General features: G+C 47.0%; 2 protein-coding genes across 2 annotated transcripts in view; both read right to left on the bottom strand.

The window, feature by feature from the left end:
• Positions 1-419, bottom strand: part of LOC144119761 (uncharacterized) — a 41,037-nt gene extending 40,618 nt beyond the window's left edge. Inside the window, exon 1 of the mRNA XM_077652304.1 lies at positions 330-419. Coding sequence (XP_077508430.1) covers positions 330-419 — 90 coding nt within the window. The remainder of the gene's footprint in view (positions 1-329) is intronic.
• Positions 420-1,986: 1,567 nt separating this feature from the next.
• LOC144119760 (uncharacterized) lies at positions 1,987-11,937 on the bottom strand. Its single transcript, XM_077652303.1, has 6 exons — positions 11,810-11,937; positions 10,622-11,366; positions 3,900-3,907; positions 3,652-3,708; positions 2,434-3,208; positions 1,987-2,094 (listed from the first exon to the last, which is right to left on the bottom strand). Coding segments are annotated over exons 1-6 (1,590 nt in total). The 5' UTR covers positions 11,813-11,937; the 3' UTR covers positions 1,987-2,092.
• Positions 11,938-13,111: the final 1,174 nt, after the last annotated feature.

Raw genomic sequence — 13,111 nt, 5'->3', positions numbered from 1 at the left:
GCCTCTAAACTCCCGTTCCTGTAGAATCGCAGAGCACAGAGGCGTTGCTTTTCTACAGTGAGCGATTTACGACCACCACGCCTAGCTCGTGGCGCAGCCAGTGCATCGGCTATTTCGACAACCAAAGATTACACTGAAAACCTTTACTGGTTATGTCTTTAAACGGCTCCAGTCAGTCATATTGATATGTAGACGTAGCGTACTTCGTGTTTACAAGGAATAACTACGTAAACACAAGAAAACACACGTTCTCGCAAAATCTACAAAATGGACTGTATTAAGAATTAACTTCTAAAGGGCTCCGCAGCGAGCAGAGCACAGCTACCGACTGAGTCTCGGTTCTCGTGCGCTCGCAGCGCGAAGGGCGCCGGCAGTGTGTGAGCACGGTACGAGCAGGAGATCATGGAGTGCGCCGGCATGGCACCGGCAGTGTGTGCGCTCGGCACGAGCAGGAGATCATTGAGGGCGCCGGCATGGCGCCGGCAGTGTGTGCGCCAGGCACGAGCAGCAGATCATGGAGGGCGCCGGCATGGCGCCGGCATGAGCAGGAGATCACGGAGGGCGCCAGCTGTGGCTCCGTCCCCTATGTGCTCCTATAGATGTTTGCTGCAGCTCGAAGCGATGGCCACAGGTTGCGCTGCGGCTGGTGCCGCCATGACAGTCCTAGAGTTTAACTCATGGGCTTTCACCACTCACGAGTTTGGCTTGAGTACGCCTGTGGAAGAAAACCGCGTTCGCGCCCCAGTCTTGGCGAGTTACTCTTACGCGTGTACATGTAGCGTTTGGGCTAAGCCCAGTGCGTCTGCAATGCAGATGCTTACAGACACCAACAACTTTTACACTCGAAATATAACAGGTGAAACGGTCGTAAAAGCTTCTCAATCTAAGCGTCATTGTTGAAAACACATAAGCTGTCGACTATCATTGATTTTTAATCTCGGACAGCGATTGCATAAAAACACTACAATCAACGTTGTAACTACGCAGCGCAGAGCAAAAAAAAATATTGCTGTTGTTTTAGCATTGCTAAGTGCAAAGTAATGTGCGAAAACATTTTTTTAAGATTGACACCAGCACCATGTACCCGAAAGGGAGACCGAGATGCCCGCTGACCCAGGCAGCCAGTTAGGCGCCTTTCCTTTCATCAAAATAAGCGGAGTGTACAACGCTGTCAGAGCCAACGCCGATGAACCCATATCACGCCGTCGGCCTATGATTCCACTGCTGCGTTTCTGCCAAAAAATTGTTAACGCACGCGAACGCAAGCAGCGCTCACCTCGCTGTGACTTCTGCCACGTAGTTTAAGGCACGATTCGGTTCAGCACTGACCCAGGGAGCCATTTAGGTGCATTTATGTTCGTTTCGTGGATTTTGGTCACAGATGAAGTTGATGAACACGACGACGTGCAATGCACAGTGCAGGAGTGTGGCAGTTTAACTCGACGCACGATTTGCGGTGGCGATAGTGTAGTTCTCTCGTGCAGCAGCCAGCAAAGCTGATTTGTTCGCGCCTGCGTTGCTACGAAACCAATACGCGGCAATGTTTATTTTATTTCTGCAGGCATCTGAGAGGCCTTAGCCAGACATCGCATTTCACAGGATTACTAGTGAAGCAGGGCTTTCGAACTAATAGCTGTCGGCACGTCACTGCATTTGCTTAGAAGGTGTTCGCTACGGGCCACGATGAAGGCGGAACGGTGGTATGCAGCATGAGCCTTTCTCTAACAGCATCATATCATAACTAGCAGCCAGTAGGCATGGCCGTGCTATAATTGAAAGACGCGAAAGTTTTCATTGAAAGAATGCACTTAACAACCTAACAAATTTTTCTACCATTAAAGTCGCATAGAGACATGTTAGTTTTGCGAAATGCGCGAAGAGTACCAGGTGGCAGGGGTATGAAAAAATGAATCGTGCAAAAATGATCTCAATACAGGTGCAGTACGAGTGAAAAAAGCTTAGTCCCAAGGAACTACTGTTGTAGGAACAGGCTTTATTTCTCCCTTTGCGATGGGCGCGGTGCCCAGGAATGAAAGAGATGGGCAGCCATGACTTCCGCTTGCTGTATTCCAACGAGTTGAAGCAGAAAAACCTCTGAAAAACAAGCAGAATCAAAAATAATTTATTATAGACAAAACACATCAACAGCACATGCAACATACAATTCCGGGGAGCCCTCAACCACAAACTCTAAGTAAAATATAGGCATTTTCACTACTATATCTACATAAGATATCACGCAACCCAAGTATAATCTTGGCTAAGGATGCGTTTAAGGTTTAGGAGACACAGCAACTAGCCTTCAAGTCCTAAGCTGTTCTCTTCATATGGAACTATGTCAAGCGGAAGGTCTCTTTTCCTGACACGCTGGATTTTAAGCCATTTCGTGGATAACCTTTGAAAACACGGCGTAATAATTACGAATATACTCACACTTCTTCTTGCGGAGAAGAGCGCCGTAGTGGAATGGAGAGCCGAGGCCATAGCCGTAGTTCAGGCCGTAGCCGAGGAGACCGTGACCGAAGCCGTAGTGGCCGGCACCATAGCCGAGAGTGCCAACGCCGTAACCGTAGACTGGGGCGGCGTGGTAGGCAGCGACAGCTGGGGCAGCATGGGCGACGGTGGTGGTGGCCACAGCTGGGGCGGCGTGGACAGTAGCGAAAGCTGGGGCAGCGGCGTAGGTGGCGACTGGAGCAGCGTGAGCGACGGTGGCGACGGCTGGGGCAGCGGCGTAGGTGGCGACTGGAGCAGCGTGAGCGACGGTGGCAACAGCTGGGGCAGCGGCGTAGGTGGTGGCAACCTTGGTCACGGCTGGAGCAGCGGCAACAACAGAGGCAGCAGCATAGGTGGCGACAGCTGGGGCGGCGTGGTAGGCGGCAACGCGAGTCACAGCTGGGGCGACGGCGTAGCTAGCGACAGCTGGGGCAGCGTGGGCGACGGTGGTCACAGCTGGGGCAGCATGGGCCACAGTGGCGACAGCTGGGGCGTGGGCAACGGTGGCCACAGATGGAGCGAAGCCAGTGTAACCAAGACCGTAGCCATAACCCCCGTAGCCGAGGCCGTAGCCGAGACCGGCGTAGCCAAGGCCACCGTAGCCGAGGCCACCGTAGCCGAGGCCACCGTAGCCAAGGCCTCCGTAGCCAAGGCCGTAGCCGGTGTAGCCAGCGAGAGCGCTGGTGGCAAGAGCCAAGAGAACGCAAGCACGAATCTGGAAAACAATATTGTTACAATTTTACTCATTGCTAAGAGCTTCCTTAACACGAAATCATTGAGGCTGTATGCTGTTGTAATGATAATACGTATTTAAGGGTTACAGTATTAACTAAGGCATCTCCAGAACCGCCGCCCTTGACCTGCGCACATCAGAGGCATCGCTTTTTACCTGGCGTCTGGTAGGTAACGTTAGTAAAAGGCATCATGCTATGAGCTAGCACTTCAGCTAGTTGTTACAGGCAACAAATCAGGAGATACGTGAGTGAATGTTCTGGATAAATGCAAGACCTTACGAGCCTCTGCAGTCACTGATGAGGGCGCAGCTTTCCACATTAGTATAGGACGATTTTATGAAAGCGCTGCAGTTTCAAACTTTTTCGACCATAAGGATTATGTCCTATTTTAGTTCGCAGGCAATACAAGGCTTCAGTTGCTTACCATGGTGACTTTGAGCTGCTGTTGAGCCGACTGCTGAGTGAGCTCAGTTCCCGGCCCCTTTTATACAAAAAGGTGCCCCTTCGCTCCGGGCGCACGTGTGCGGCTCCAGGAAACTTCAGCTGAATACAAAATAAACTACAAGAATTTATGTGATTTTGTTATTCAGCACATCTCCGTAAGCGGTTGTAAGCGCTGCATGTTAATTGGCCATACGCACTCAGCTGTGTAAGGGAGTGCCGGGCACTAACCTTGGCGGCTGAGCAATTTAAAGGAACGAGGATGACAAGTCTAAAAATCCTCATCGAAACGTTCCATGGGTATTTGTGCGGCTGAGTGTATTCAGGTTGAATTAATTATTTACGTACCTGAGGGGTTACCGTGAGAGATTTGCTTTTTGCCAATTTATGCGCTGGTACTAATATTGATTTTTGTTGATGAAAAGATATTTGTTATTCGTCGCAGTGATCCATCATATTTTGTTTGTCTGAAGCCTGCTTTGCGGCAGGCTGCACATAAGTCCAGCGGGATGTGGGCGGTCTGCTCAGGTTTGCGTTTGCGTGTGTACATACAGTATGTCTGTTTGTGTGTGAGTATGTATACCTAGCAGGTTGTGGTGATGTGACAACGTTACGTGATCTTGGTGGGAGGCTGAACATAGGTGGCTAGCAATTATAACTTAACTGAAGACTGGCCTTCACGCAGAAAGTCAAGGAAGATGTTGTTTATCAATTTTCTGATCTCGATATTCACAGGCATTCATGTGCCACTGGCTAGAGGGAACACAGGAAAGTGATCACTGGGCGCGTATAATATTCTACAAAAATGTAATATATGCACAACCAACCATTATAAATTGATTCAAAGAACGAGATATTGATTTACAAACAGCTATGAGAACACTACGCGAACATTTTATGTGTCCTTGCTTACAACACATATACAGTGTGATCTTTTTTTCCTTTTTGTCTATCCCTCTGAGTATTTCATGTCAAAACGTTTCATTCTCTATGCTTTGCATAGGGTACATTTCGCTTTATCAACATTTGGTGTTTTGATATTTTTTTGTTACTACAACAGTGATTTGATGATGAGCCTCACACGCTTGAGGTGCGCGGTTCGATCCGCAGAGCCGCCGGTTACCCACCGGGGATACAATGAGCATATGCTTTCCGATCGCTCCTTTTAGGGTGAAATGTTTGGAACATGGGTCAGTGACCCCACATTTAGAAGAAAAATGCCTCGTGCCATTGCGTGCTTTTTCCCCAGATGCACTTGCGCCATTAAATATCACAATCACCATATAATGTCTGCGCTTGATGATTTCCTTTTTTGATGAATTTTGTATTCTGAACAAGTTAGATTATGCTTCCTGCTTTGTAAAGGGGGTGTTACATTTCATTCAAGTCGCTCTTCCCAAGAGACTTTTACCCGCAGTCTCCCCTATCAATGATAGAATTAAAAAAATATTTACTGGTTATTTGAACTATAAGCAATGCAAAACCATGTGCCCACAGCACTAGCGCTACTAATTCAGATTTTTCTTAACAACGTAATTCGACCGTCATACTCCTTGCGCTTTTTCGCGCATTAATTTGTAGTTCGGCGTTATGATAACGAATGTCTTTTGCTGGCCACCTGCCTCTATTTAATTACTTATTCATCTCTGTCATTTTCCTTCTTGTTGCCTGTACTAACTGCTTTCGCCCAATTGACGGCCAGTATCAATAACTGCCACGGATATTCGTGGACGACTTCAATAAATATCATTCGCAATTGCAGTGACAAGCAGATGTATTAATTCGTCATATCTCGACATAAGCGTTTTCAGTTTAGGTGCGTTTGTCATGGGGCAAATTTATTATTGATCACATGCACTCAAATATCTTTTCTCTTTTTATCGCCGCAATCACCTTATTGTTTATATCCGTCGGATTTAGCAATATTTTTTTATGAAGTTACTTTCGCTGTAATGCGTGTCTCTTCAGCAATATTTGGTGGTTCGCTTTTGGATTCCACATGTTCGAAGGATGGGCAGGGAGCTTCTTGGTCGGTGTGAAAGCAATCGCCTCATGTGGAAAAAAGTGCCTTCATGGAGCGAATACCGTTTTTCTCTTAATTAGAAATGCGGGTCTCGTATAGCGCACGCCGTAGACGCGGGTGTCGTGGTTTCCTCGTCAGCGAACGACACAAGAGGCAAATCTTCCCTTGGTTGAAGAACATTGCGACCACTATCATCACTAACGACTCGAAACTAACGACCCAAGAACTCGGTCTACCGTTATCCTCTGAATAATTTATGGCGATTTGATTCATCACGCGGAACCACGATTTATCGCTTGGAACAGCTCGATTGAAACTTGGCGGTATTCCATGGCCCCGAAAATTAATTTGAATAGAATTCCTAGAAACATGCGGCACAACTCAACTCCAACTGTGTTTCCTTATGTTTGAAGGGCGGGTGCATCCAGAGCGCCGCATGCTTTATGAGGTTTCGCTTATCAAGTTTTCGTTTCAACATTTTAAGTTATTGAAAATTCAAGTTATCCATAAGACATTTCCCAGTTTTCTGTGGCACGTCGGTAGTGATTTCATTATTGGCAGCAAAAATTAAATCATGTGTTGACAATCGAGGTCTTCCGCTTTGTTGGAACTGAGCCAGTAGGCGGAATGGTACTGCATGATTCAATACCATAGCTAGGCGGGCGAGTTGGTGATACATATTTGAAAATATACAGCGCGGAAAAAGGGGACTTTAGGGTAGAAACGGGGACTTAGAGTTGGGGTCCTGTGTTTTCTACCCTAAAGTCCTTGTTTTCCGCGCTGTATATTTTCAAACAGCATGACTATTCTTTTTAATTATTCGGTAATGTGATTGTTGTCTTCCCAGCAGCACTTTTGTTTGCATTTCCAGTCTGTCTGTTTACTTCGAAAGGGTGTGCCGCCGCGGTAGCTGAGTGTTCATAGCGCTCGACTGCTGACCCGAAAGACACCGGTTCGATCCCGGCCGCTGCGGTCGAATTTCGATGCAGGCGAAATATGGGAGGCTCGTGTACTGTGGGATGTCAGTGCACGTTAAAGAACCGCAGTTGGTCGAATTTTCCGGAGCCCGTCACTACGGCGTCTCTCATAGCCCTAGTCGCTTTTGTACGTCAAACCACGATAAGCCTATTTGGAAAGGAACCTTGAAAGAATGGTATGCCTGAAGGACCGGTGGAAGCTAGGCTCGGGCCCGAAGCGAAAACTTCAGGGACCTATCGAGGCTGGAACCAAACTGCCGTGCCGTGGCATCAAGGGCGCACACTCGGCCCGTAGGTCTAACCGTGTTTTTAGGCGCAGCGCAAGCAGGGAGCAACAGGGTTCCCTGCCCAGACGGAGTGCAGCAGAGACGGCGGATCATATGCTCTGCAACTCAGGCTGATCACGAAGAAACTGAAATGGTGTCTTTACGCACGCCGGGTTCAGGCGATGCAAGCTGACCAACTATTTGCTGCCATTCTACCGACTAGGAACCAACTTCCCTCTGGGGCGTAAAAAATAACTTCCAAACGAATTGCACAGGAAGAGAATGAAGAAAAAAACTTGGCGGACGCTTAAACTTTGCATTCAAAACGAGAACGCGATAACGTTATCAGTCCGCCCCTCAAATAGGCAACCCCTGTCCGCAGGCGCACTTGGGTGTTAAGGGGGGGGGGGGGGGGGGGGAGGAGAGTGTACTCGGCTCTGCTTTTTTCAGATGCCCGTGACTGGTTAATACCTCTTTCTTTTTGTCCGATAAGTTATGCCTAATTCGCACCTTACACACCCAATCATCGCACATAAACCCGCTTCCAACCGCTGAAGTACAATGAACCTTCTCAGAAATCAAATGAATGCGGTTGAATTAACTAATCACTATTTAGCATAATAAGACTTAACTATTGGTGGAATGTTGAGGCTGATAAACCAAGGTAGAGTGGGTCTTTAATAAGGGAGTAATTACTCAATACCATCCGCCCAACTGAAGTCATATAGCTACGAAGGAAAGGTATAGAGTTTTCTCGGCAACTTAGTAGTTAGAAAATAATTCGTCCTGGCCCGGTGTCTAATCCTGGGACAATCGCTTTACCAGACCTGTCGCTCTGCCTATTCAGCGAACCGGGATGACTAGCTGCAAATAAATGCGAGAGCGAATTGTTCAATAACTCGACGTGCGAAAAGTGTTCGTCAAAAATATAATGGAATCGCTCAAGGCAAGTTATATTTGTAATAAGAGAGTGATTACTCCTTAGCATCCTCCCAAGCGGAGCGAATGCATGTTGCAGAGCAGGTATGTGGTCGAAAGTTTTCCGCAGCTCTTTGCTACATTGTGCTGTACCTGTAGATTCAGCGTTAAAATATCTATCTGTAAAACTTCCAGATCCAAAACCTAATGGCTCATGGCTGCAGACTATAAAGCTAGATATTTTATTTTTATTTTTTGAAGGATCCATAACTGTCTTTCAATGAATCTGTCCTTACTACTTGCCACCCAGGTTCTGAAAAACATCCAAGAACAAAGATCAATACCAGTAACTCATATATATTTGAGGTCTTGATTAGGAACCTGAAGAACCACTAGGAGCAAAGGTCAACACACCTAACTTATATGTGCTTCTGGCCTTGGCTGGTAACTAAATGTGTAGACAGATGAAAACACAGCTTATTAAATTTGAAAAGAGGCAGTTTTTTCACGTCACACATTACACCTAATCACCTGATTGGTTTTTGAAAACTACCAACTTCTACAGGCGCTTGCAGGTATTTGAGCTTTGAAGTTCACTGTCAATTGATTTGTTGCAACGTGGTGCTTTCTAATCTTCCAAGCACATCGCTCTTGAAACGCTGCGCTAAGAGACTACAACTATCCTCACTGTCGAAATATAACAGGTAAGACAGACGTCATCGTTCAAGAATCGAAACTTCGTTGTTTAAAACGCATATGGCGTCGATTGTCGTTGATTTCTTATCTCTGACGGCGACGCTTAAAAACCCTACAACCTTCGTTTCAACTAAGCACCACAGAAGAATTGCTCGCAGTTTAGCAATGCTAACCACGAAATATTTAAATATAAATTGGTTTATGAGTAGAGGAAATGACGCAGTAATTGTGTCACAGGCGGTGGATGCCCAAACCACCCCGTGAGGTAAGAGTGGGGTGAAATAAGAAAGAGAGAAAAAGGGGCCATAGTGCATGGCGGACTTGGGAATTATTTCGACCACCTGGGAATGTTCAGCGTGCGCTGATATCGGACATCACATGGCTGCCTTTGCTTTTCGCCTCCACGGAAATGCGACCGGCGTGGCTCGGTTCAAACCTGGGAAGTTCATCCTGGTCAGGAGTTCGAACCCGTTACCACCACTTCACCAGAGCAGTCGCTCTTCCAACTGAGCTAACCGGTACCGCAACCGGTAGGGCGAGAATGAATTGAACAATAACTCGAAATGGGAACTCTCTTATTCAAATCTACTCCACATTGAGAGAATCCCCTAATCATTTGACCGATGTATCCTTTTAATTTCTGATTATTAAGTATTTCTTCCTTGCTTATCACAGTTTGTCATTCTCGCAACATAATTCTCGCATTCTCGCAGCGTATTCCATCCTGGCTTGTGGCTGCCCGGTCTAATTTATTTAAATGTAAAAACAAGAGAGAGAAACGCAGCGAACGAACGCAATTTGCGCAATTATTGGAATCGCGGTGTTAACTTGCTTGACAAATAACGCACAGACCCTTCTAGCAAGAAGAAATTTTGGACGAAAAAATGTAAAAAAAAATTTGTCCATTATTGTGGCATAGTAATGCATGCTACTGGGCTTGTTTATTTTAACATTTCAAAACTTGGAAAAAAACCTTGGCACAAATAAAATCACATAGAAAAAAGAGACGATGAAGGAGACAATGGACAGGCACCAACTTCCTACTGAGCATCGCACAAAAAAAGCACATACAATTATAACCTCAGGCTGGGCCCACTATTTCACTCCACATGCCTTATGACAAGTGCAAGTTTGAACCTCGACTGGAAAAGGCGAGGATTCTAGGCACGAGCATGATTAAGCAGGCAAAGCTTTTGTTGGAAGCCATTCACATAAAGAAAAAGGCAGCCTTGTGTGCTTCAGTTAAATTGTACGCGGCGGAGTGCGATTTTCTGTGCGAAACTAATAATGCGAGGCGAATAACAACGGCTGCGCAAAGGAACATAGAGAAGTGGGCTTTGCCTGAGGCTATAAATGTATGTGCATTTCTTGTTTAATAAACAGTTGGAAGTTGGCGCCTCTTTGTTTTCTCCTTGTCTTTTTTGTCCATGTGGATTTCTTTCTGCCAAGGTGTTTTTTCCAAGTTTCAAAAATAATGTGGCATTGAGAGATGGGGGACCTTGTGAAAGCCACGAAGAGTACCAGGAGGGAGACGTATGAAAAAACTAGTTGTGGAAGAATAGTAATGAAAAAATAGGTGCAATACGACGACAAAATTTTGATCCAAGGAGTGTGGAGTTGTGTGAACACGCTTTATTTTTCCCTCTGCGATGTGCACGATGCCCACGAACGAAAGAAATGGACAGCCATGATGTCTTCTTGCGTTATTCCAACGAGCAGTAGCAGGAAAACCTCTGAAAAACAAGCGAAATAAAACAGAATCTGTTAGGGACAACAGGTATCGCCACCACGTGGACCATACAATTCTGGTCAGATATTCATCGCAAACTTTAAGAAAAATTGTAGGCTTTTGACCTGCTGTATCTATACAAAGACATCAAGCGACCCAGATATTCTCTTGGCTAAGGATGCGCTTAACGTTGAGGGACACAGCAAAATGGCTCGAAGTTTATAACAGTTCTATTGATTTAGAACTTACTCAAGCTGTAGAACACTGTTTGCAACACGCTGGATTTTGAGCCATTTTGTGGATAAGTTTTGAAAACGCGGTGTAACATATACGAATATACTCACACTTCTTCTTGCGGAGAAGAGCGCCGTAGTGGAATGGAGAGCCGAGGCCATAGCCGTAGTTCAGGCCGTAGCCGAGGAGACCGTGACCGAAGCCGTAGTGGCCGGCACCATAGCCGAGAGTGCCAACGCCGTAACCGTAGACTGGGGCGGCGTGGTAGGCAGCGACAGCTGGGGCAGCATGGGCGACGGTGGTGGTGGCCACAGCTGGGGCGGCGTGGACAGCAGCGAAAGCTGGGGCAGCGGCGTAGGTGGCGACTGGAGCAGCGTGAGCGACGGTGGCGACGGCTGGGGCAGCGGCGTAGGTGGCGACTGGAGCAGCGTGAGCGACGGTGGCAACAGCTGGGGCAGCGGCGTAGGTGGTGGCAACCTTGGTCACGGCTGGAGCAGCGGCAACAACAGGGGCAGTAGCATAGGTGGCGACAGCTGGGGCGGCGTGGTAGGCGGCAACGCGAGTCACAGCTGGGGCGACGGCGTAGCTAGCGACGGCTGGGGCAGCGTGGGCGACGGTGGCGACAGCTGGGGCGTGGGCAACGGTGGCCACAGATGGAGCGAAGCCAGTGTAACCAAGACCGTAGCCATAACCACCGTAGCCGAGGCCGTAGCCGAGACCGGCGTAGCCGAGGCCACCGTAGCCGAGGCCACCGTAGCCGAGGCCACCGTAGCCAAGTCCACCGTAGCCAAGGCCGTAGCCGGTGTAGCCAGCGAGAGCGCTGGTGGCAAGAGCCAAGAGAACGCAAGCACGAATCTGGAAAACAATATTGTTATAATTTTACTCATTGCTAAGAGCCTCCTTAACACGAAATCATTGAGGTTGTATGCTGTTGTAATGATACTACGTATTTAAGTGTTACAGTATTAACTAAGGCACCTCCAGAACCGCAGCCCTGGACCTGCGCACATCAGAGGCATCGCTTTTTTCCTGGCGTCTGGTAGGTAACGTTATTAAAAGGCATCATGCTATGAGCTTGCACTTCAGCTAGTTGTTACCTGCAACAAATCAGGAGATACGTGAGTGAATGTTCTAGATAAATGCAAGACCTTACGAGCCTCTGCAGTCACTGATGAGGGCGCAGCTTTCTACATTAGTATAGGACGATTTTATGAAAGCGCTGCAGTTTCTAGCTTTTTCTACTATAAGAATTAGGTCCTATTTTAGTTCGCAGGCAATACAAGGCTTCAGTTGCTTACCATGGTGACTTTGAGCTGCTGTTGAGCCGACTGCTGACTGAGCTCAGTTCTCGGGCTCTTTTATACAAAAAGGTGCCCCTTCGCCCAGTGCGCACGTGTTCGACTCCAGGAAGCTTGAGCTGAATACAAAATAAACTACAAGAATTTTTGTGATTTTGCTATTCCGCACATCTCCGTAAGCGGTCGTCAGCGCTGCATGTTAATAGGCCATACGCACTCTGTTGTGTAAGGGAGTGCCGGGCACTAACCTTGGCGCCTGAGCAATTTAAAGGAACGAGGATGACAAGTCTTAAAATCCTCTTCGAAACGTTCCATGGGTATTTGTGCGGCTAAGTGTATTCATGTTGATTTATTTATTTACGCGCATGGTGGCTTAGCGTTGAGACATTTGCTTTTTAGCCAATTTATGAGCTGGCACTAGTATTGATTTTTTGTGTGTGAGAACTTATATTTGTGATTCGTCGCAGTGATCTATCATGTTTTGTTTGTTTGTATGAAGCTTGCTTTGCTGCAGGCAGCACACCAGTCCAGCGGGATGTGTGCGGCCTGCTCAGGTTTGTGTTTGCGTGTGTACAGTATGTCTGTTTGTGTGTGAGTATATATACCTAGCAGGTTGTGGTGCCGTCACAACGTTACGTGATCTTGGTGGCAGGCTGAACATAAGTGGCTTGCAATTATAACTTAACTGAGGACTGGCCTTCACGCAGAATGTTAAGGAAGATGTGGTTTATGAATTTTCTGATCTCCATATTCACAGGCATTCATGTTCCACTGGCTAGAGAGAACACAGAAAAGTGATCACTGGGCGCGTGTATTATTCTACAAAAGTGTAATATTTGCACAGCCAACACATTTTAATTGACTCAAGAAATGAGATATTGATTTAGAAAGAGCTGTGGGGGCACTACGCGAAACTTTCATGAGTACTTGCTCACAACACAAATAAAGTGCGATCTTTTTATCGTTTTTTCTATCTTTGTCTGCGAAAAGTTCATTTCAAAGCGCTTTTTTCTCTACGCTTTGCATAGGGTACATTTCGCTTTATCAACATCAGGTGTTTTGATATTTTTTGTTACTGCAGCAGTGGTTTGAGGACTAGCCTCACACACCTGAGGGACGCGTTTCGATCCCCAGAACCTCCCGTTAATCACCATAGATACAAAAAGGATGTGTATCCTCTGCCACGCATTCATGACTCCCTAGACCGCCTGCGCCATGCCACCTACTTTTCGTCAATAGAGGTCGACGAACGCGACCGAGAGAAGAGCGCCTTTATTATTCCCGACGGTGTGTTCGAGTTTA

This window comes from Amblyomma americanum, chromosome 2 (genome assembly GCF_052857255.1).
Source record: "Amblyomma americanum isolate KBUSLIRL-KWMA chromosome 2, ASM5285725v1, whole genome shotgun sequence".
Classification (NCBI taxonomy): domain Eukaryota; kingdom Metazoa; phylum Arthropoda; class Arachnida; order Ixodida; family Ixodidae; genus Amblyomma; species Amblyomma americanum.
Note: the sequence above shows the minus strand (reverse complement) of the source record. Positions and strands in the feature narration are given on the sequence as shown.